Source organism: Myxocyprinus asiaticus, chromosome 29, assembly GCF_019703515.2.
Source record: "Myxocyprinus asiaticus isolate MX2 ecotype Aquarium Trade chromosome 29, UBuf_Myxa_2, whole genome shotgun sequence".
Lineage (NCBI taxonomy): Eukaryota > Metazoa > Chordata > Actinopteri > Cypriniformes > Catostomidae > Myxocyprinus > Myxocyprinus asiaticus.
The window spans coordinates 38675340-38700815 of NC_059372.1; the positions used below are offsets into that span (position 1 = coordinate 38675340).

At 38.5% G+C, this 25476-nt stretch overlaps 1 protein-coding gene across 4 annotated transcripts in view; it reads left to right on the forward strand.

Annotated features, from left to right (window-relative positions):
- Positions 1–25476, forward strand: part of LOC127420024 (FERM domain-containing protein 4B-like) — an 85085-nt gene that overhangs the window by 18525 nt on the left and 41084 nt on the right. The window contains exons 1-5 of one of the 4 annotated variants that reach the window (XM_051661944.1): positions 4258–4273; positions 21471–21536; positions 21665–21759; positions 24425–24517; positions 25041–25125. In XM_051661944.1, the coding sequence (XP_051517904.1) occupies positions 21471–21536; positions 21665–21759; positions 24425–24517; positions 25041–25125 (339 nt within the window). In that variant the 5' untranslated portion in view covers positions 4258–4273. Of the gene's footprint in view, positions 1–4257; positions 4274–15918; positions 16174–21470; positions 21537–21664; positions 21760–24424; positions 24518–25040; positions 25126–25476 lie in introns of those variants that run through there. The other 3 variants (XM_051661941.1, XM_051661942.1, XM_051661943.1) reach the window with 3 other exon arrangements.

A 25476-nucleotide genomic window follows, 5' to 3' on the forward strand; every position in this document is an offset into this window, starting at 1 on the left:
AATCTACATTATTCCAAACATTTGGCCGCCAGTGTATATATAACACAAAAAATATATAAAAAAGGTATTCTTTGATCAGTGACATAGTCAGTAACTTTATATTATATCCTAATGTTATACTGTATATAAATATTACATATTATACAGTGGCAAGTTAAAGTATGTGAAGCCTTTGGAATTGTATTTATGTATAAATTTGTCTTAAAATCTGGTTTGTTCTTCATCTAAGTTACAATAATGTACAAACACAATCTGTTTGAAACAATTGTTGAATACATCATTCAAACATTCACAGTGTGGGTTGGAAAAAGTATGTGAACCCCTAAGCTAATGACATCAACAAAAGCTAATTTGAGTCAGGAGTTGGCAAGCCTGCATCCAGTTAATGAATTAGAGCTACTTTGATTTATAAAAAGCACTCAAACATTTTGAGTTTGTTATTCACAAGAAGCATCTGCTGACGTGGACCATGCCTCACAAAAGAGATCTCAGAAGACCTGCAATCAAGGATTGTTGCTTTGCATAAAGCTGGAAAGGGTTCCAAAGTTATCTCGAGTAGCTTAGATATTTATCTGTCCACAATTAGACAAATTGTCTTTAAATGGAGAAGATTTAGTGCTGTGGCTTCTCTTACTGGAAGTGGCCGTCCAGCAAAGATGACTCAAAGGGCACTCTGCAGAATGCTCAGTGAAGTAAAAAAAAAAACTAGAGTGACAGCTAAGGACTTGAAGGAATCAAGTCCTTAGCTGGGTAGCTCAGTGGTAAAAGACGGCAGCGTCTTTTACTCAGAGGTAAAAGACGCTGGCTACCACTCCTGGAGTTCGCTAGTTCCTAGGGCGTGCTGAGTGACTCCAGCCAGGTCTCCTAAGCAACCAAATTGGCCCGGTTGCTAGGGAGGGTAGAGTCACATGGGATAACCTCCTCGTGGTCGCTATAATGTGGTTTGTTCTCGGTGGGACGCGTGGTGAGGTGAGCGCGGATGCCACCCACACGCGCTATGTCTCCGTGGCAACGCGCTTAACAAGCCATGTGATAAGATGTGCGGGTTGATGGTCTCAGACGCGGAGGCCACTGGGATTCATCCTCCGCCACCCGGATTGAGGCGAATCACTACGCGAGCACGAGGACTTAAAAGCGCACTGGGAATTGGGCATCGGGTGAAAAAAAAAAAAAAGATTTGAAGGAACCATTAGAACTGGTTAACATCTTTGTTCATGAATCTACTATATGGAAAACTTTAACTAAGCATGGTGTCCATGGCAGGACACCATGAAGGAAGCCGCTGCTTTCCATCAAAAACATTGCTGCGCGCCTGAAGTCTGCCAGAGACCACCTTGACACTTCACAACGCTACTGGGAAAATGTTTTGTGGACTGAATCTAAGGTTGTATTGTTTGGGAAGAAAACGTATGGCATAAAAAGGGCACCGCATACCCACATGAAAACATCATCCAACGGTGGAGGGAGCATCTTGATTTGGGGCTAATTTGCTGCTTCATGGATTGGACCGCTTGCCACCATCTAGGGAAAAATGAATTCCAAAGTTTATCAAGATATCCTACAGGATAATGTCAGGGTGGCTGTGCACCAGCTGAAGCTCAGTAGAAGTTGGGTGATGCAGCAGAACAATGACCCTAAACATCAAAGTAAATCCACTACAGAATGGCTTCAAAAAAAGAAAATCCACCTTTTGGAGTGTCCCAGTCAGAGACCAGACTTTAACCTAATAGAGATGCCTAAGAAAATGGCTGAGCTGAAGCAATTCTGTAAGGAAGAATGGTCCAAAATTCCTTCTGAACATTGTGCAGGTCTAATCTGCAGCTACCGGAAACGCTTGTTTGAGGTTACTGCTGCCAAAGAAGTATCGACCAGTTATTAGATCTAAGGGTTCACTTACTTTTTCCACAGCACTGTGAATGTTAAATGGGATGTGTTCAATAAAGACATGAAAGATTATAATTGTTTGTGTTGTTAGCATAATCACATTGTGTTTATCTATACTTGTGACTTTGATGAAGATTAGATCACATTTTATGACCAATACTGTTTCTTGCCACTATATAGTATTTTATATGATAAAAAATATTATATCTTACTATATTTGTTTTTATTTAATATATTTTAAATTCTCCCTACACAGTCTAGACACATTGTAAATACAGTATATTATCTATCTATCTATCTATCTATCTATCTATATTATACAGTAAAATTATAACATATAAAATATTTTATTGTATACTTATAATCAATTACACAGTCAATAATTATATAGTGTGTAGCTTAGTATAGTTTAATTTAATATAGTCGTTTCTGGTTTGATTACATCATTCGCAGGTTGGTTGGTTTGGTTCAAGGCTTCAGTGAAGAATTGTTTTAAATGCCTATGGAGAAAATGAATGGGATAAATACTTAATGGGCCAAGGCTGCAGAAAAAGTGGACAGTCAGTGAAGCACTCTACTGAGTTAATGTTCAAAACTTCATGTTTCATTTTCAACATTAAATTTCCATTTATTAGCACCTCACGTTAGTTTGATCCTATTGTGAATGTATTGAGCTTTTGGTCACCAGCCACATGATGTAACTGTAGTAAAGAATACAGAGAGACTGTCAGTTCTCTCTTTACTGTGCTCTGCCAAGAAGAAAAATGAAAGAAAATGAGAGAAAAAAGTATTTCTCAATTTCAATTTTATTCACTGTGGCATGCATTGATTTCGGTCAATATTCATGGACATTTAGTCAATTCAAAGTAACAGTCTTTGAATACAGTTATAATTATTTCATTTGGGGACATTACATACAGACTGTGCCGAAAGAAATGTGAAGATGAGTTGTGGGAAAATCAAGCGAGCAAATGTTGCAATGTCTATGTGAACTGCAGGTGAGTCGCTCTGCCCTCTGCTGGCAGCTCAGGTAATTACAGCATGAACAGAAGCAGAGGGCCGACGGGAAATGAGCTCTGATGACCACAGAGCCTTATAAATAGCAAATAACAAATGTCAGAGATAAACATCTAATATCTGTCATGGCAAATATCATCCACGCTTTCAAAACCCTTACAGATTTATCTTCACTTCCAGTGGCTTTAATTTGAACGTATTGGATTCAAGCCATTGAATAAAAGCAGTGAGTCATATTTTTATGAAGCTAATTCCACAGAAAGCCAATAAAAATGGAATGGCAGGCAACTGCTGGAAGAGCTGGAAATTATTAAACCAAAATAGATTCTCTGTTTGCTCAAAGTTCTTTCTGTGAATATAAAATTGAATGAAAAACAAGAATCCATTTTCTGTGAAATTAACCCAAAGAAAGATTGCTTGAGTATGTAGGTGACAATCACTCCTCAAAGTGGATGAAAAAGAAAGCCTTGCATATGACTGGAGATTGTGAGATGGTTGGATGGCGTTTAAATTGGGGTGTTAATTGATGTGATGACGTAATTCTGGTCACGTGATCAGTGAGGGTGAGTGTGAGGCCTCTCTTATGGGACGGGATAAATCAATTTAACCAACCTGTGTTTGACTGATCATTCATTCCTCTCTCTGTTTGCCCATGTAAAACTCGCCACAGTGCTAGTGTGTTCAGGGTGGTTGCCAAGGCGCTGATAAGCAGTTGCTGGTGTTCTTAATGTTTTTTAGAACATTGTGATATGGTTTCTAGGGTGTTCCTGGTGGTGGCTTACTGGCCTAAGTACAACAAAAACAAAAAACTAGCGGTTTTGAACTAGTGGTGTCTTGTTCTTAAAGGAATATTCCGGGTTCAATACAAGTTAAGCTTAATAATAATGCATTTCGATATATCGTGAACCAAAAAAATTATGAACTATATCATGGCATAACTCAATATTTTGAAGTTTGCAACATTGTTTTCTGTCCATGTGATCATAAATGCAATGACCCGTCAAACATCATAATCTCTCTATCGCTTGATTTTACCCCTACTGCACTTATTCCTACACTGTTTACAGGGTTCACACAAGGTCCTTAAAATGCTTAAATTTAGCTTTTAGATATTAAAGAACTGGAATACCTGGAAAATCACCTTGTTTTGATGAAAAGTGCTTGAGATAAAGCAGATCGTTTCCTCCGTGTAATGTGTGTCCATCAAAGAAGAGGCGCACTCCACTTTCATTGAATAATGTGTCTTAATATACTTTCTGTTCTTTACAGTCAGATAAAAAAGGAGAAAGAAATATTCATTTTAATCTCACACAGCATGGATGCACAAAAGAAACCGAGAGATTCTTGTTGATGTTCGCTGAACCGGAACACTGTGAGTCACTTGTTCATCTCTTAAAGTGACAGTAACCATTTTAGTGTTTCTGATACAAATGAATGTAAACTCAATGTTATTACTTGTAAATTGTAAACATTATTATTTATAAATGTTTGTATTTTTACAAATTAAAATTCTGAGTATAATAATGATGACAAAAGTATTAAAATGTAAATATACACTTTCACATACTTTTTTCAGGACAGGTTTTGTTAAGTTCTGTTGCTGATCAGCCTGAATGTAGCCCACTATTTTTGAAAGCTTATTTGTTTTTGATCTTTTTTTACATGGAAGTGAAATCGGCCAATTTGTTGAAGGGTTTAAAGGCAAATATGTGAATCTTATAATTTTGTAAAAGCATTTACATTAATTCTTCTGTTAAAACTTGTGTATTATTTGAACTGTAGAGTTGTTTAAATTGTCATTTTTACAGTCCTTTTAGAGTTTTTTGACATTACATCGTAATGGCAGTTAAGTTGTAAAATTGGCTATAACTTTACACAGAAAAGCTTAGTAAGCAATTTTATCACACTAAAACCATGTTTACACGCTTATCTTTTATGTCTTGTAGCTATAGTTTTGAAATTAATGTAACGGATTGGCCTCATTCACTTTCATTGTAATTGTCGAACTGTAACCCAGATTTTTGCTATTTAAAAAAACAAAACAAAAAAATAATATTATGCCACAAATGCTGTCATTTGAGCTTAACTTGTATTGAACTCGTAATATTCCTTTAAGCAAATCAGTGTTTTTGGATCATTCTGTTTCATGAGTTCACTGGTTCATATAGTCTTGTCTTGGCTGGTTTGAGTATTTCTGTAACTGCTGATCTCCTGGGATTTTCACACACAACAGTCTCTAGAGTTTACTCAGAATGGCGGCAAAAAAACATTCAGTGAGCAGCAGTTCTGTGGACAGAAACGCCTTGTTAATGAGAGAGGTAAACAGAGAATGGCCAGACTGGTTTGAGCTGACTGAAATGCTACAGTAACTCAGATAACATTATATAAGTAACATTGCTAACACTGTTCTACATTACAGAGCAATATACATTTTTAATATAGATTTTTTATACATCATGATGGCCTCGGTGTGGAGCGCTTCTATTGTTTTGTTGTTTTTGTTTGTTTGTCCTGTGTTTAGTAATCTTTTTTCAGTCAGTTTTACCAGAGACGAACTGCTGAACACTCAACAGCATATACCAGTCAATCTTTTCCCGGATTTTGAATATTCGGACGTTTTGTTTGACATTTTAGTCTGAGGCGTGGCTGTGTTGTTTAAACGCGCTATGAGATGCAGGCGAGGGAGACGAGCAGGCGCGCTGGTCAAGCTCCGTCGGCAGGGCTTTCGAACAACGCTGCCGAGCATTCATCTTGCGAATCTCCGCTCTCTCCCTAACAAAACGGATGAACTACATCTCCTTACCCACACAAACAAGGACTTTTCAACCTCTGCTGCCTTGTGCTTCACAGAAACCTGGCTGAGTGAAGCCATTCCGGACAGTGCTTTACATCTGCCGGGCTTTCGGCTGTTCAGAGCGGATCGCATTGCGGAGTTAACGGGGAAAACGAGAGGCGGTGGAACATGCTTTTACATCAATGTAAGTTGGTGTACAGATGTAACAACGTTAAAGAAGATGTGCTGACCTAATTTGGAAGCGCTCTTTATTAACTGTAAGCCTTTCTACTCGCCACGGGTTTTTTCCTCGTTTATTCTGGTGAGTGTGTATATCGCGCCAAATGCGTGTTTGAATACGGCGCTGCAACAGCTGGCTGATCAAATCACAGACACAGAACAACAATACCTGGACCGTTATTATTATTCTTGGGGATTTTAACAAAGCAAACCTCACACGTGAACTGCCCAAATACAAACAGCACATTACATGCCCAACCAGAGACAGAAATATACTGGATCACTGCTACACAACAACAAAGGATGCATATCGCTCTGTCCCTAGAGCAGCTTTGGGACTCTCTGATCACTGTCTGGTTCATCTTCTTCCAACCTACAGACAGAAATTAAAATCTGCTAAATCTGTATTAAGGACTGTAAAGAGATGGACCAATGAAGCAGAGCTGGAACTACAAGCCTGCTTTGACTGCACTGATTGGAGTGTTTTTGAGGCTGCAGCCACAGACCTGGACGAGCTCACAGATACTGTTACATCATATATCAGTTTCTGTGAGGATATGTGCATTCTTACTAGGACTTATTTAACATTTAACAACACCAAACCATGGTTTACAGCGGAACTCAGGCAGCTTCGTCAGGCCAAAGAGGATGCTTACAGAGTTGGGGATAAAGTCTTGTACAATCAGGCCAGGAACACACTGAATAAGCTAAAAGAAGATACTCTTAGAAGCTGAAAAACAAGTTTTCAGCTAACGACCCTGCATCAGTGTGGAGTGGCATGAAACAACTTACAAATTACAGGACTCCTACCCCCAACCCTGAAGGGAACCAACAACTGGCTGACGACCTGAATGTGTTCTACTGCAGATTTGAAAGGCCCAATCTCACACCCCACACTGACCTTCTGACCTTCTGACCTTCACTTCACACAAACACCAACACCTCCTGCAACCCCCCTCCTCCCCCCTCCTGCTACTCAACCTGCACTTAAGATCTGTGAAAATGATGTGAGCCACGTCTTTCGAAAACAAAGGATAAGGAAAGCACAGGGCCCAGATGGCGTTTCACCTGCATGTCTTAGATCCTGTGCTAACCAGCTGGCCCCCATCTTCACACAGATCTTAAATAGATCACTGGAGCAGTGTGAAGTCCCATGCTGCTTCAAATGTTCCACTATCATCCCCATCCAAAAGAAACCACAAATCACAGGACTTAATGACTACAGACCTGTTGCCCTGACATCTGTGGTCATGAAGTCATTTGAGAGAATGAAGGACATCACTGGACCATTTCTAGATCCCCTTCAATTTGCTTATCGAGCAAACAGTTTTGTGGATGATGCAGTCAACATGGGATTGCATCATATCCTGCAACATCTGGACAGACCAGGGACATCTGTCTGGACAGACAAGGATCCTTTTTGTGGACTTCAGTTCGGCTTTCAACACCATCATCCCAGCTATTCTCCTGACTAAATTACACCAACTCTCTGTTCCCACGTCTATCTGTCAGTGGATTACCAGCTTTCTGACAGACAGGCAGCAGCTTGTGAGACAGGGGAAATTCACTTCCAGCACCTGTACAATCAGCACTGGTGCCCCCCAGGGATGTGTGCTCTCCCCACTACTCTTCTCCCTCTACACCAACGACTGCATCGCCAAGGACCCCTCTGTCAAGCTCCTGAAGTTTGCAGATGACACCACTGTTATCGGCCTCATCCGAGATGACGATGAGTCTGCATACAGAAGGGAGGTTAAACAGCTGGCTGTCTGGTGTAGTCAAAACGGCCTGGAGCTGAATACACTCAAAACAGTGGAGATGATAGTGGACTTTAGGAGGAACACCCCAACACTGTCCCCCCTCACCATTCTAAACAGCACTGTGGCAGCAGTGGGGTCATTCAGGTTCCTGGGCACTACCATCTCACAGGACCTGAAGTGGGAGACCCACATTGACTCCATTGCGAAAAAGGCCCAGCAGAGGTTGTACTTCCTTCACCAGTTGAGGAAGTTCAACCTGCCACAGGCGCTGCTGATACAGTTCTACTCAGTGGTCATTGAGTCTGTCCTCTGCACTTCAATAACTGTCTGGTTTGGTTCAGCTATGAAATCAGACATCAGAAGACAACAAAGGACAGTTCGGAATGCTGAGAGGATTATTGGTTGCCCCCTGCCCCCCCCTTCAAGAACTATACACTTCCAGAGTGAGAAAAATCACACTGGACCACACTCACCCTGCCGACTAATTTTTGAATTGTTGCCTTCTGGCCGACGCTTCAGAGCTCTGAGCACCAGAACCGTCAGGCATAGGAACAGTTTTTTCCCCCAGGCTATCCAACACATGAACAGTTAAAACTGTCCCTTTGAGCAATAATTAATGTGCAATACACAGCTTAGTCTTTTTATATTATCCAACACATCCTACCTCTTCTGCCATTACATTCCCTTCCACTGTACATAACCGATTTGTATTTAGATTTGCACTACGTATGTGTGTGTGTATGTATGTATGTATGTATATGTATGTATATGTATATATATATATATATATATATATATTCATATATGCGTATATGTGTGTGTATGTGTGTGTATGTATGTATGTATATGTATGTATGTGTGTATGTATGTATGTATGCATGCATGTATATATGTGTGTGTGTGTGTGTGTGTGTGTGTGTGTGTGTGTGTGTATATATATATATATATATATATATTTATGTATATGTATGTATGTATGTGTGTATATATATATATATATATATATATATATATATATATATATATATATATATTGTCTATTATGTATTCTATATATACTTTTTTCTTTTCAATATTTATCTATTTTTTAGATACATTTTTTAAAGTCTTGTTGCTGTTTTTGTATTGTTGTGTACTGGAAGCTCCTGTCACTTAGACAAATTCCTTGTATGTGTTAGCAAACTTGGCAATAAAGCTCATTCTGATTCTGATTGTGATTCTGAATACTAAACCATAATAATGAGCCTTTAAAATATAGATTTTACAAGCGCACGCATGAAGCGAGCTGCAGCGACACCGGCAAAAGCAGTAATGATTCTGAATGTGTCGGAAAAACCAGCAAGGAGACGGTCTGAACATTTTGTTAATTTATAGAAGATTTATAGAGAAATGCACATTAGGGTTGTGTCAACAGACGATGATCTCGTGGATCGACGATTTGCCCATAGACACACAGACACGCGCTTGAAGAAACACTTTATTATATTATTAAGAACAGATGACACGCTGTTTGTACGGAGTCGTGCAGTCTTGTGGAACATGCGCATATAAAAGTTTCTCCCTCTTTCTTTGTTTCTGTCTTCTGAATTTTTTTTTTGTCACAAGAACAGTATCGTCTATGAGTGCTGCAAATGACCTCAGACATCTCAGCTCAGGAGGTGCTTTGAGTTCAGTTCACTTTATTTCCACAGAGCAGTTCATTGTGACCACAACTCTGCAGCCTATACATCTGTGATTAAAACATAAAATAATACAAAAACACGTTCAACTCGAACCATGATTTATATTTCAGTGATTACTATCATCATTATAATTATCATTTATAATTATTTTTATGTCTTCATTTGTGTAAGTAATTTTCCGCCTTCATGTTTAGACGGAGACTTGCCTGACAGTAAATGGAAGGTTACTTATATGTATAGAATTTTTTTTTATCACTTCATTATTTTAATTGCTTTTTCGTTTCATTTAGAGTGCAATTTGAATTTAGAAATGTATTTGATTTAAGTTTTAATTTTCAATGCAAAATCACTAAAGCAAGAATATTCACCGATCCCTCAGCCCGGGGGTTGCCGATGTAATTGGATATTGCAATATATATGTATATCGTGAAGGAGGGAACAAAACAAATGTATTCACACACATGATGTATTTTCCTGGACAGCGAAATACCCGAGCGGTAGAGAATGCACAGATAAAGTAGTTTCTTTGCCAGAGAGATGTTGACAACTGTTGTAAAGCCATCTTTCAAAAAGTTGAACAAAACACTTTTTAATTGCACTTTTTTTGCAGTTTCATTTAAATTTTTAGTTAAAATAAATAAAAAATAAAGTTCAAAGTTTGAAATCAAAGTGTCTTGCTTTATTGTGTAGGCTTAACCTTCACCCTGCTTAAAGAAAATTACCCCAGAGTACCACCTAGCATCCAACCAACGCTAATACCGGTGTTCGTGCGTTTCCTGTGGATTTTTTTTTTTTTTCTGTTACCAACATAACAATCAAAACATGGTCGACCAAGACTCTTCTCATTGACTAACAATTGGTAGACTACCGGGGGCAGCCCTAGCTACAACAGCAGAAAACCACGTTTGGCACTTTATTAGGACCATAATTTTCATAATAAAGAGCTCAGTGAGTGTATTTCTGAAAAGCATATTGCTCACAGATTTATCATTTTAATCCTCACATGTTTTGTAATTTGCGTTTTTAGGTATGAGATACTAGCATTGTCTATTAATGTGTATACTAATGCCACACTGTTTCCATATGCAAGTCTGATCTGGTGAAGTGGTGAACACTTCAGCTTGTGTTTGCTGCCGTTCTTCTGGTTTTCCGCTGGTGCTCTCCTAATAACAGAGGACGGGTTGTAATTTCAGCATGCTACTTTTCCATGCACTCCCATTCCAAAGATAAAGCAGTCAATTTAAAACATTTCTGTCTCTTTCTCCGCCTTAAATGCACCCACTTACTTACAGTAGGTGTAGATGGCTGCAATTATTCTTGTATTGCCCGATACTCAAGAAGTATAACAATCAGATTAGTTGTTTTGCACTGCTTAATAAGGTATGATGAGTCATATTAGGCAGGGTTAAACTCTTCTGTCCTTTATTTCACACAGTCTTCGTGCTGTGACATGCCGAGTCATTCAACTGAAGGAATTTGCTCAAACAAAACAGATTGATTTGAACACGTCCCATCTCTCTGGAATAATCTACAGTCCAAAAAACAAAAAACAAATTCTGAACAGCAAGACATTTGTGTTGCATTATATAAGCATAAATTACATTAAATCTTGTTGAGGCACCCAGAGGACAATTGTATTGCTCTGAGGTTTCTCTTCCGTAACTCAGGAGACATAATGTTCTTAACCTGTATTACTGTATTTCGTCTGTGGAACATTAAAAGGGGAATTTTTGAAGAATATCCTGTCTGCTCTTGTCCATGTAATGCAAGTAAAAGGGGACTTAGTTGGGGCTTTGGTGATGAACAGACCGAAATAAAAGTCGTTGTTCACTGAAAAATCAATTATGCCATCAGCTATAGCACTCAAATCAATTAAGGCACCATTGGTGTCAATGAAGTTTGTTCACAGAGCGTGAGAATCAATGGCGTTTGGTGTCAATAGGTGTGTTCAACTTGAACTGTGCCTTGCCTTACCTGTCAAAAAGATTTGCCGCTTGCGGTCGGGGGAGGAGTTGAAAAGAGAGCTGTGAAAGCTGGACACTTTGCGCTTCCCATCGTGTGCTGAACCTGCATCAGTCACCAAAAAAACCGTGCAATGTTTGCTTTCTTTATAGCAGACAAAGTGGATTTCAGATAGATAGATGTTTGAATTTTACATATAATAATCAGAAACATTTTCATTTGAAAGGGTTATCTGCTGCTTAATTGTGGGTACAAGAAGAAAGTCCAACAAAAGCCTGTATTTTAATACCAATAAAAAAGTCAGTATTTGTAATCATTTTGAATGATTTTGTATGAATAGACATGATATTAATATGACAAACATGATGTACTGTAATAAGAACACGGATTTGTGAGAGTGGAGCAGAAGGTGTCTGAATAAACACCTTGGTAATGGGATACTACCATAATACTTTTACTATTTCTGCCATAGACTGACATAAGAGTAGTACGTGTAGTATGCCATTCCGAACTCAGTCCATGAAACATGTCACCATTGTCTTCGGTGAGTCTGGCCAATTGCGAATAAGCTGTGTTGTCATCAGAGCTTGTGCAGCTGCATTGGTGCAACTGCAGCGACTGAGCCAGCCGGCTGGTCTCGAATCGCTGTCGCGGTGCTTTGATGGCATACTTCATGGTGGCGCCGTCTAAAGTCAGACAACATTTCTAACCGATATGCACTCCTTCAAGTCCAGGCCGATCAGTCTGCACAGTGCTGCATGAAGTCGAACATACCTAATGTATCACTTTTGTCAACATGATCACACGGGAAATTTACATGCTGCTTCCGAATGTTCATGTACCCTGAAATTGATCCCATTCTGCTGAATTACTGACAAGCACCATCCCCCATCAGACATTTTTGCATCAATTCCAACATGTTCACCTTTCCCTGTGATGCTACTGAGCAATCTCAGAGACACGGGTTCTGGTCCCATGACAACATAAACAGTGGTGAGCGCAATTTGAGGCTGCATTTTTGCTCTGAAATAAAGGTTTACTCAACTGATGGTTAGGTTTAGGGTTGGGTTTGGGTAAGGGAATGTGGTAAATAAAATCTGCTTTACCTGGTGACTGTATAAAAAAATGTTCAAGTAAAAATACAACTCTCTTTTGGTGCCACTATGTGGACATTTCATCTGGAAACTGGAGCTCACACATGTATATACATTCAACAACCCTTCCAGCTTCGGCCACTGGGGGCAGTGATTCAAGTTTTGGTAAGCACAGACCGATTCAGCGCTCTCCTTTCACCAAATTCACAGTGTCATCAGTCTGTTTTTGTAATCCATATGACCTTTCTAGTCCATTTTAGCTTTGACAAAGATGAAAATTACCAAAATAACAGCTTTGTCACACAAAGCTATCAGCTGGTGGCAGAAGAACTTGGAATATAGCACTTAAGTTGTACAGACTACTTTTATGCTACTTTTTTTTAAATAAACTTTTATGGTGCTTTTTGTCATTTCAGAGCTTGAATGACTCAGTCCCCCTTCATTTTCTTTATATTAACAACATGGAGTTTATGACAACATCAACGTTTTTGGGTAAACTAATCCTTTAATGGATTTCTCAGTTATGTTTAAAGTTCATCAACTTTGTCTTGCATATTGTTAATAAAATTCCCAGACTGATCGCACTGTTAATTTGGCGACAGCAGTTCGATGAAACCAATCTGGGTTTTTTTTTTCCAATTTGGAATGCCCAATTCCCAGTGCGCTTTTAAGTCCTCGTGGTCACGTAGTGATTCGCCTCAATCCGGGTGGCGGAGGATGAATCCCAGTTGCCTCCGCGTCTGAGACCTGCACATCTTATCACGTGGCTTGTTGAACACGTTGCCAGGGAGACATAGCGCGTGTGGAGGCTTCACACCATCCACCGCAGCATCTGCGCTCAACTCATCACGCGCCCCACCGACAACGAACCACATTATAGTGACCACGAGGAGGTTACCCCATGTGACTCTATCCTCCCTAGCAACCGGGCCAATTTGGTTGCTTAGGAGACCTGGCTGGAATCACTCAGCACACCCTGGGATTCGAACTAGTGAACTCCAGGGGTGGTAGCCAGTGTCTTTTACCACTGAGCTACCCAGGCCCCCGAAACCAAAAGCTAGAAGTGTTGATGATGGGCGTATGGGCACAAGTAAACTCCAGTTGTGAAATGTCCACAGAGTGGCACCAAAAGTGAGTTGTATTTTTTAGTTGTAAATGATGTAATACAGTGAAGAGGAATGGATATGTTATTAATAGGCTTGGGATCGATACCTTTTTCGTGCACTGATAATCAGAACATTTTCCCGAAGATTATAAATATATATCAGGGTTTTTTCAGACATAAATAGGGCTGCTCGTTGCACAATAATCTTTGTCTTTTCAAATATATTTCCCAACACAATTTTGGTAAAGTGTGAGCGGCAGGGTCAATTAAAGGGTGTCACACACTAGACGGGCATTCTAAAATTCAAAACAATAATTTTGGAAGAAAGTAAGCACACACCACCACACCGCAGCATCAAAATTCCGCAAAATTCCACAACTCGCATAGTTTTCATTAAATTGGACCCAATTCATTATCAAATGACAAAGATTATTTACTCTAGCCATTGCTGGATGATATATTGTGTATAAGTATCTTTCATAGAGCCTACACAATGTATATTCAGTTACAAGTATGTCGTTTGTGGTTTGGCAGCTTGAATAAAACCTATTCAATGCTACATCCAGAGAAATTGCATAATAAAATTGCCATTTCTAATAGTTCAGTTTGACATTTACACCAGTTTCATACACTAACCTGCAAACTCATCACTGGCGCTTTACAAAAGTACAAAAACCTTTGAAACTTTTGACTGCCATCTGCTGTGCCTCATCAGCTCTGGTTTGTTCTGAGTATAAACTGTTTTTTTTGTCATTCCGGTTCAAAAGTTCCGCAGCCACCTTTCCAAAAGGTTACCGGTTAGAACAAAATAAAAGAATGGTAATAACGTTCTTTTTAAAATGACAGTACTCTGTGCTAAGGGGTGGGTGAAACCAATTGCAGCGTTGCCAGATCTCACAAGAGAAGCAAGCAATCTGGTCTGGAAAAACAAGCTTAAAAATAAGCCACTTGCCTCAAAATAAAAAATACAGTTGCGATTTATCACAATATAAATTGTAACAAGCATACAGTTAATTAACAGTTAAGTACAATTTTGATTAAAGATCTGCTTCTGAGTCAAAACCCGGCAGCATCAAATCTGTATTAATGCATCATATCTAACAATAATTTAGTGAAGACTTGGAAACAACTGAGAAAAGTACTTTTTACCTCTAATAATGTTTTCATTGTATCTGGATTAGCTGTGCATGTATATGTTGTAATTATACATAGTTGTTAAAAAGGATTTCATTCACAGAATACGACATCCACAACGGACAATTAGGCAAAGAAATGTGTGATGCAGCAGTTTCCTTCAGGATCAAAGCACATGATTCATTTTTTCGGGCGACATGAAGTGATGTTGTTCCAAAAATATACTTTGGCCTTTAGTTTCATGAAAAAATTATCGGAACATTATTAACCGGTAATAATCGGTTTCCAGCATTTAAAAATAACGTTTTCACTCTGTTTTTGGTTATGTTCTGCTAAATATTTTGTTTATTTTTGGTTTTCATTCCTTGAACTGTTTTAAGTCCCTGCTCCGAACCATGCTCACTATTGTTTATGTGATTGTGATTACTTCCTGATTCCCGGGGGACCAGATGCCTTGTCTCTGAGGTTGCTCACTGAGGTTTTTCTCCTCAGGAGAAATACAAATGGACACAATTGAAACAACTGTTTACGAGTGGTTGAAGAATTGGAGTTCTTGCAGGTATATTTTGTCAATCTGAGCACAGTTTGAGACATTGTTGAGTTCTGTCTGAAACTCTAGAGACATAAGTCTCAATTTGCTTTCCATTTAATCTCTTTGTTGTCAAGGAGAAACAACTGAGGTGTTAAAGAGAACTATTTTGTTTTCTCTTGGCTGTCACGCAATAAATCAACCCTCAACATTTCACCAATAGATCCCACAGACATTTTTATGGAACTTTAGAATAGTTGTGTACTGTTCATTTAAATATACATTGCTGTGCATTTCCTTTCATTTCATGTCAAACAGTAAAGTAGGATGGCTGGTAGCACCTTTTGGACTCTTAACATGGGACACATATACACGTGGACAGGATGGAGAAAGCTATGTGACAAAGCCAAGTTCGCTTCTGGAAGCAAAATGCCAGAAGTGAGTGTTTGAGTGTGTGTATGTGCAAATCTTCCCTTTACATCTCCATGTGTGCTTGAATAGGGCCTGTAAGAGCTAAAACTGTGGCTTGCAGTCTCCAAAAACCTCAACTCTTTCCTCCATGGCCTGGCGACCCTCCCAGAGTCTACGGCTCTAACCTCAGCTCACAGACTCTGAAAAAAAATTCCCCTCCTCGTCTCGTCAGGGGCAAAGCGGACTCTCCACACATGTGGGGAATTTAGTCAAAACGCATGTCACCTACTTGTCGATCTTACGCGAGGAAGCAAAGATTAGGCAGTGGTAAAAGAATGGTCTGTTTAGAATCTGACCCAGACTAGGGCTAGTTACGTAAAAATGGGGGCGACCCGGGTACCAGCTGGTGGCGGGGCAGCCATGGCTTGGGGCTTAGTGAGCGGGGTGGAAGCACTGCTGGTGCGGAGCGGCACATTCATATGGCAGATCGTTTTGTGGATAATTCAGAGGTGTTACCTGCAAAGGATGAGGTCATGTCAGCAGTGCCTACAAACCTGCTTCTACCTGGGCAACGTCTATCAGGTATCGTCTATGGGGGACTTTCAGATTGGCTTTGGGTCGGAAGTTGAAACAAGCTTTGAATCTTGGATTTTTTTTACATGATATAATCATTTAGTCAATATTATAATGAAGAGGGATTTCTGCATAGTCATTTGTAAAGGTCTGTTTGAGTGGCTTATGCTTTGATTGAGTCATTAACTATGAAGTATAGTGTTAAGTCTGCATTTTATTTCCTGTATTTGCTAAGAACTCAAACATTTCTCATCAGATTCGTCCCCCAAAAAAATTGAGCTATGCTATCCACATTAATTTTATAACTCTATGCTCTTACTGTTTGTTAACAATAGTCTATTTTTTGTAATCTTATAAACTGTATTAAAATAGAAAAATCCCAAATAGAAGCATTTTCCTTACTGTTTTCAGACTTTTGGACCACACTGCACATATTATTGTACTGTAAGTCACTGCATTGTTATACACAATGAAAAGTTACTACTCTCAGAATACAGCTCATGCATACGAAAATTGTAGCCGTGGAAAGTACATTTAGAGAATAGGTCACATAATGCCATAATTCTCAGAATTGCTGCACAGAAGTTTAACTCTCAAAAGCTTATGCTGGTAATGAAGCCTGTTCCCATAGCAATAATCCCTTGCACAAAATAGTCTGTGGAATTGAAAAAACGAATCATTTGGACTGGACTTTTCCATAATGAACAACTTGACAGTGACATAAAACTGTACATCAGCTCCACCACAATATATTGTAAAGTGACATTTTTGGTATTGGTCTTCGGTTTATAGCACGTATTCTTTGAAGTTTAGCTGAAAAACAAAGCAATTGTGTATATAGCCACACATAGCTATGCACCATTTTTGTGGTTACCTAACATACTGGTTTGTTAACAGATGTTTTATCTATTTAAAAAATGTGCTAACTTTTCACCCAAGCAATGTCCTGTTGTGATATTTAGTGACACAAAAAGAATGAGTTTTTATTTCGTTCTGCTTGCCGCATGTTTTTCTGCAATAATCTATATCTGTTTGTATGCCTTCTAGTATCTCAGATGCATTGAAAATCTACACAAAAACACCCAAATAAAGAGCTCTTACAAAGAACATGAAATCATATATTGTTCATGGAGAAATTTAAACAAACAAACATCAAACAAATGTAACTGTCCTTATGTAGTGAAAACTGCAAATCAATGTCTCTTTCAACTCTGAAACATGTTTTGACAGAGAACTATATTGGGTTATAAAGATTAAATTTATATTTATTTCAAGATACACTTATAGTTAGGACTTTATCTCAGTTATATATTCTAATTATATTTAATTATAGAACAAATTTACAGGGTCGAAATAATGCAGCAATTTGACCAACAATAGGTATCATTTTAAAGCTTAGAAGATGTACTTTACAATGCATGTAAGCATTATGACCAAAACTGAACAAGTGCATTGAAATTTGCAGACAAATCAGAAGTGTTGTGTTTTATAATTTATTAATAATTTTGCACTGCACATTTTATTGTAATCGGTAAAAACATCAAACTATTCAAATAGCCATATGTCATATGTCATTGGAAAGCTCCCTAAAAGTGGAATACAACCAGCCTATCACAGACAAAAATATAATGAGTGTTAGCTAAGTATATGTGTTTGACATACATGGTACATGTAAACAGGTTGTTTATATGCCAAACTTTTGCTTATAACTTCACAAAATATAAAAGGAACATAAAATATCACATACCATTACAGAGGTGATTATCTTTACAACGAGCCAACACACAACGTAATCGGATGTACAGTTCATTAGATAATCGTATTAGTATTCAGATTGCTTGAACCAGAGTTGGAAGTCATCCAAATATGGGCAGAGAGGATTGTTCACTCTAATTACATATGGTCACCAGAAGATGGCGCCAAGTACATGACACAGACTCAATGATGACTCAAATGACACAGAACGGAACTGAATGAGATCTCATTACTCATGGCATTAGTCATTGTTGTATTTGCATATGTAATTAGTTCTTATGTACAATTATTATTTTTTATTTGTTTGGAGAGGCTTTTGGTCACTTGGAGATGTTTTTGGACACAGGATAAATTATTTTGGTAATGCTATAACTTTTGATTGTCGTATCAACACAACATTTTACTCAGTTACAGGTGATATGATTGGGAACAAAAAAAAAAAAGCAATTTTTCAGAGATACCTTATTTAAACCAGAGATACAGTGGATATAAAAAAGTCTACACACCCCTGTTAAAACAGCAGGTTTTTGTGATGTAAGAAGTTAAACAAAGATAAGTCATATCAGAATTTTTGCATATTTAATGTAAAAATTACAACCTATGCAATGCCACTTAAAACTAAAGTGACACATTTCAGAGAGAGAAAAAAAAAACTTAGAATAACCTAACTGTATAAGTGTGCACATCCCTGAACTAATACTCAGTTGAAGCACCCTTTGATTTTATTACAGCACTCAGTTTGTTTGGATAAGAGTCTATTAGCTTGGCACATCTTGACTTGGGAATATTTTCCCACTATTCTTTAAAAAAATGTTCCAGATCTGTCAAATTGTGAGGGCATCTCCTGTGTATGGCACTCTTCAGGTCCCCCCACATATTTTCTATAGGGTTCAGGTCTGGGCTCTGGCTGGGCCATTCCAAAACATTAATCTTTTTTTGCTGAAGCCATCCTTTTGTTGATTTGGATGTGTGCTTTGGATCATTGTCATGCTGAAAGATCTCTTCATTTTCAGCTTTCTAGCAGACGCCAGAAGGTTCTGTGCCAAAATTGACTGGTACTTGGAGCTATTCATGATTCCCTCCACCTTTGCTAAAGCCCCAGTTCCAGCTGAAGAAAAGCAGCCCCAAAACATGATGCTGCCACCACCATGCTTCACCGTGGGCATGGTGTTCTTTTGCTGATGTGCTGTGTTGTTTTTGCGCCAAACATACCTTTTACAATTTTGGGCAAAAAGTTAAATATTGGCCTCATCAGACCATAACACATTTTTCCACATGGTTTTGGGAGATTGGATATAGGCTTTTGCAAAGTTTAGCCGGGCTCGGATGTTTTTTTTTTCCATCAGAAAAGGCTTGGTCTTGCCACCCTGCCCCATAGCCCAGACAGATGAAGAATACGGGAGATAGTTGTCACATGTAGGGAACAACCAGTACTTGCCAGAAGTAGCTGCAGCTCCTTTAATGTTGCTGTAGGCCTCTTGACAGCCTCCCTGACCAGTTTTCTCTTTGTCTTCTCATAAATTTTGGAGGGATGTCCTGTTCTTGATAATGTCACTGTTGTGCCATACTTTCTCCACTTGTTGATGACTGTCTTCACTGTGTTCCATGGTATATCTAATGCCTTGGAAATCTTTTTGTAGCCCTCACCTGAGGGATACCTTTCAACAATGAGATCCCGTTGATGCTTTATTAGCTCTTTGTGGCCCATGGCTCTTGTAGTAGCATGCAACTAAGAAGATGTCAGAAAAATCCTACAAGAACAGCTGAGATTTATTTGGAGTTAATCAGAGTCACTTCAGGTGAAGACAGGTGTGTACTATTTCACATGAACTTGATTGGTTGATTCTGAACACAGCCACATACCCAATTATAAGGGTGTGCACACTTATGCAGTTAAGTTATTCGAATTGTTTTTTTTTTTGTTTTGTTTTTTTTTTAATGTGTCACTTTGGTTTTCAGTGGCATTGCATAGGTTGTAATTTTTACATTAAAGCTGCAAAAAGTCTGATATTATTTATCTTTGTTTAATTTTTTACATCACAAAAACCTGCTGTTTTAACAGGGGTGTGTACACTTTTTATATCCACTGTATATAATGTCAAATTAGAAAAATAAGTCTCAGAATTTATCATAACGTATATCAAAAAAAATTGAGTTTTCCTTAAAATGATACCAAAAACTCGACCCTCCTTTTTTTTTTTTTTTTAATGAGCTATAAGCCTTCATTTTGGGTGTGCCACTGAAAATGGGAATATTTCAAAACACCCTCAAAGCTTAAAGGTTTAATTAAGCAAACATTATTTCAAGTTCTCAACTGATTATTTAAGACAAGAGTCAGTAATAAAGCAAAAACAAAGAAACTAACTACAAACAATAGATCGAATAACAACAATAGAACAAAGATACAAATTAGGAAAACGATGTTTGAAGGATTTAACAGCAGAATCAATTATTAAAGTAAGATTCAGAAATCAAAAAAGAAATGAAAGGTAACATAAAACTACATAAATTACTGGTAAAGTCTTGACCATATGATGTAACTTTAATACTTTTTTTTAAAGCGTATTTATTCGGGAGTGGTGCGCAGAGATTGGGAGGGTGGCAGCTTTCGAGGAGGTGCCATATAGAAGGCTGGGGATCATTTGATGGGAATTGGGGCAGTTATTTGGAGTTTTTGCGGGACTCTCGGGGAGGGGCTGTGGAGAGAGAGCCGTAGTTTTAGCTGTGTGTGATTATTATATTCTTTTTTTAATTATTATTCTTACTTTGTGTGTGTGTGTGTGTGTGTGTGTGTGTGTACTTATGTGTGACCAAGGGGATGTTCCTTGGGGGTCGGGTGGGGTTGGTCATTGGGGAGGGGGAGGGGTAAGAGGGAGTTAAATGTTGATTCAATGTATATTTGTTTTGTTTTTCTTTGTCAATTATTTGAATCAATAAAAAAATTTAATAGAAAAAAAGCTACTTAGTTATCCAGCCTAGAGCAAATGTTTGAAAATTGTTGTTTGGTTAATATTAATGACATAAAAGGCGTCAGCAGGTCTATTAGGTCTGTTATTTGATTTACACTGCAAGTAAAAATGCACAGACATGGTATTTTAATATCTTCAGTTCTTTTGACATCCATAGTAAGACAGTAAAGACATATTTAAGATTAGGGGTAATAGTTAAACATTCATATTTGAGTCTGAGGAGGAAAAAATATGATGTCCAGAATATTCAGCAGCAACCTTTTGAAATGAAACAAAATGAAACATTGCATCTGCAAAGTTTTAAGAATGTGCTGCCATAACAGATTATTTCTGTATTGTTTTGGTTGTTGCTGAGAGACATCGTATGATTCATAGCTCTGCTATAGATGACAGTAATAAGCTTCTGTGGAAGTTAAATATTTGGATCTGTTTATTTTCCCATACACGTGAGTGTGCAGCAGTATATTGTACAAAGCATGTTTTTTGTCCCTATGTGAAGTGTTCAGTTTGGCATTGTAGTTACTGAAGAATAGATCATGGTGCTGCTGTGTAAATCTTCTGATGTCATAATTGTGTCCACAGATGACAGAGGGACGACTCTGCCAGGTGCAACTCCTGGACGACAGGAAGCTGGAACTTTTGGTTCAGGTAAAATGTCTCAGTTTAATAGCTTACAGTTTTTAAAATGTGTAGTCTGTTTTAATGCCCACACAAGAATATATATTAGACTCAGTAAAACTTAGTCGCATATAAAATTGACGGATTTTCTCTCGCAGCCAAAGCTATTGTCTCGTGAACTCTTGGATTTGGTATCATCCCATTTTAACCTTAAAGAGAAGGAGTACTTTGGCTTCACATATGTGGATGACACGTGAGTACCTCTTTTTAATGATGTTGTCTGTAGAAGTTCCCCTTTCCCCATAGAAAATTTGGTAAAATCCTGCTTTTCATAACAGTTACAGGGGTCAAGCATGTATTATGGACCGGTTGGGGGGCAGTGTCCCAGGGCCTCTGACTGTGTATTGGAATGTTTTTGATTAGGTTTTTATATTACATCAAATCATGTATTGTTTCTCTAACGAAAAAATACTGTGGTGCAGTATTGGGGAGTAGGTAACTACATGTAGTGACACTACGAACTAAACTGAATTGTTTTGTAGCGTCACTGTAGTTCAACAATTTGCATAATAGCTTTTCCAGTAATTTACATTTTCTGACAAGTAGAGCTGTAGCGTCACAAAATGCAACATTTGTCAAATTGTATTCCGAGCACAGCAATGGAGTCGAGGGTGTAACTGAACTTGCTCACTTAGCACAGGGGGAACCAAATCGATTCTTTTGGACAAAAATAATAATTTCAGGTAAAAGAACTGATTAAAATGAATGATTCCCTGGACCCATATATTTAGTGTTGGGACCTCTGAATAATTTTAGTGATTCAGTTCTTTTGGATGGTTCTTGTAAATGAACCTCTTTTATATAACTGATTCACTGATTCGCTTGAGCCCCACGCAGCTTCAAAGGGACTTTGTGTGTATTAAAGGGGCAGTGATTTTTTTCATCATTAAAATGGTTGTACTCCTTAAGAAATTAATTGTAATTTTGAAACATATGTATAAAATTATGAGCACTCGCATGAGATGAAGACTCTAGTCTTGTCATTAATCTTACAAAAGCTGTTTTATTCTACATGGAGAGGGTCTCCTCATGGGGGCGGCCATGTTAGAATCACATGACCAGCTGAATACTTCTCGCTTAATCTCAGTAACCGTCCTGTTATTTGACACTTTCACACATGGATTAAATTAATCATGACTGACTGTGAATAGTACATTTCTAAAACACTATTGTGTTTGAATGATGCTGCATCCACACCACTAGATGTCAATGTAAGTCAAAGCATAGTCTTTCTAGCAAGTCATTCCACTGTCGGCCATCTTTGGAACGCTCTCGGGAGGCTATTTTCAGTCATGACAGTGCAGCTCCTATCTACTGGAACAGGAAAAGACCAAAATCTCCTTAGCGGTTGGTCAAGATTAATCAAAGGCAGGGCTGGATTGGTAATCTGTCATACTGGGCATTTTCCCGGTGGGCTGTCACACTTTGGGGCCGATCAGGGGCGGACTGGCCATTGGAAGAACCGGGACTAAGCTGAAATGAGCCGCTGCATTATGCAGAATGGGCCACAAAACTGCGCCGAAATATGCCAAAAATGACAGCGAAATGTAAAATGTAAAATCCCGGGCCGATTTCTCTTCCCAGTCCACCCCTGATCAAAGGACATATTTCAAATCAGCATTAAAATCTGACAACACTGGGATAATAAATTGTACTTCTTTACCTCAGATTACACACACACAAAAAAAATATTCTCGGCTTGTATAGCTAATGTGCAGGCATGTTGTCATGTTGATTGACAGGCGATGTCGTGTCTAAAAGGTGATTGGCTTTTTTACCTGTAAGGCGGGACTTCCTTTCTACATCCATTGACCGTTGGCTGCCATTGGGCATTCCAATTTCTCCCATTCATTTTAAAAGAAGTGGCCCATCTCTGCTAAATAGTCTCTGGTCAAAATCTGTCTAGTAAGTCAGTCCACTGGCGCTCTCAGGAAGCTATTTCCAGTCATGAAAGTGCAGCTCCTTTCTACTTGAATGGGGGAACACCGAATCTCAAAAATCGTTGGTCAAGATTACAATCAAAGAACATATTTTAAAATCAGCTGTAAAATCTGACAACACTGGAATCATAAAATGTGCTTCTTTACCTCAGATTAAGCTTGCATAGCTAATGTGCATGTGCATTCTCGAATTGATTGACAGGTGATGTCTGTATTTAAAAGGTGATTGGCTCCTTTACCTGTAAGGCGGGACTTCCTTTCTACATACGTTGACCGTTGGGTGTTCCAGTTTGCCCTTACGAAAATTAACCATGTTTTTTCATGTTTCAAAATGTTTCAAAAGCTAATTTGCATGTGAAAATAATGACCGGTTTGCGACTAGTTTCGATTTTTTGTAAGGGTTACTATCAGGTGTTATTACTGAATTCTGCAATCAGGACCCTTCTTGACCATTTCGCTATCAGATGGTAATAAATTGATACTTTGATACCATGGTGCTGAATAATTGCCATATTCATACACCATGGAGTGCATTGTATTCCAAGCTTCTTCAAAGAATATCCCATTACCATGGTATTACCATGGTACCATGTACAAAACAACATGGTAACCCCATGGCACTTTTTGGTTAGTGTTATTGTTTCAACATTCCTTCCACCTCACAGTTTTACTCGCAGAGTTCTTCCTTACAGGTGCTTTACAAACGCTCGATTCATGGTTCAGCCTGAATCATAAATCAGACTTAAGTATAATCCAAATAATCTCAGTTTAGTTTTGTTTATTACAACTTCAATCCTGATGCAAGCCTTTTTTTTTATGTATTTTACATGCAATTTAGTGTTGAATTGGAGAGCTTTTATTGGGTTGGGTAAGAATGTTGGATTGCACACTTCAGTCAAATTAACTTTCCTCTTGCAGTGGTCAGTGCAAATGGCTGCAGCTGGACCGCAAAGTCCTGGAACACGACTTCTCCAAGAAATCAGGACCCATCGCTCTACAGTTCCTGGTGAGGTATGTGATCGCTACCTCATGATGTCTAGTCACATGACCACACCAACCACAGAATGCAGTGTACATTCCTCGACTGAATCATAGTTCACTGTGGTGCTGCTCCAAAAGGCACCTTGTTGAGGATTTTGAGTAAGGTTTTTGTCCTGTGGGTAAGTCTTGTGGGTAAGAGTTGAAGAATGTTTTCTCAAAACTACAAGCCCTGTTTATCTGGCATATACGCTACAAATTTGCTATTAAAGCATTAGTTTATCCAAAAATGGAAATTCTGTCACCATTTACTCATATTGTCACAAAGCTATCGTATGGATTCAGAAGAGTTTAAAATACAGTCACATGGACTAATTTTATTGTACTTTTGTGGTGCATTTTTGTTATTTTGGAGCTTAACAGACCCAGTTAATTTACCATTGGTATTTCATGGGGGGAAAATTGATTGGAACAACATGAGGTTGAGTAAATGATGACAGAATTTTCATTGTTGTGTGAAATATCCCTTTAACTGAAGGCTTTCTCTGATTTACAGGTTTTATATTGAGAGCATTTCGCTCCTGAAGGAGCACACAACAGTGGAGTTATTTTTTCTGAATGCAAAGTCCGCTGTTTATAGCGTGAGTACAGACATGTCTCTCATTTCTTGCCTCTATAAACAATTAGAAAACCACAGACCTCAGACAGCCAATATCTGCCTGTGCCACAAAAACTTGTTGCTTTCCAGGGGCGTAGAGAGGGGTATATGAGTGAGACACTCCCTGATTTGCTCGTGAATAAGAGAGCTTGAGCAATTCCTGCAAGACTCTTCATAACCATCATGATCAACATAAGGATTATTTGGAAATGCCAAGAATATCTCATGTATACAGTAGTTGAAATACTGTTTGTGTGTCTGTGGCACATTTTTAATGAATACATTTAACACTAATAGGATGATTATGATACAGAACCTTCAACATTCGCAAGAC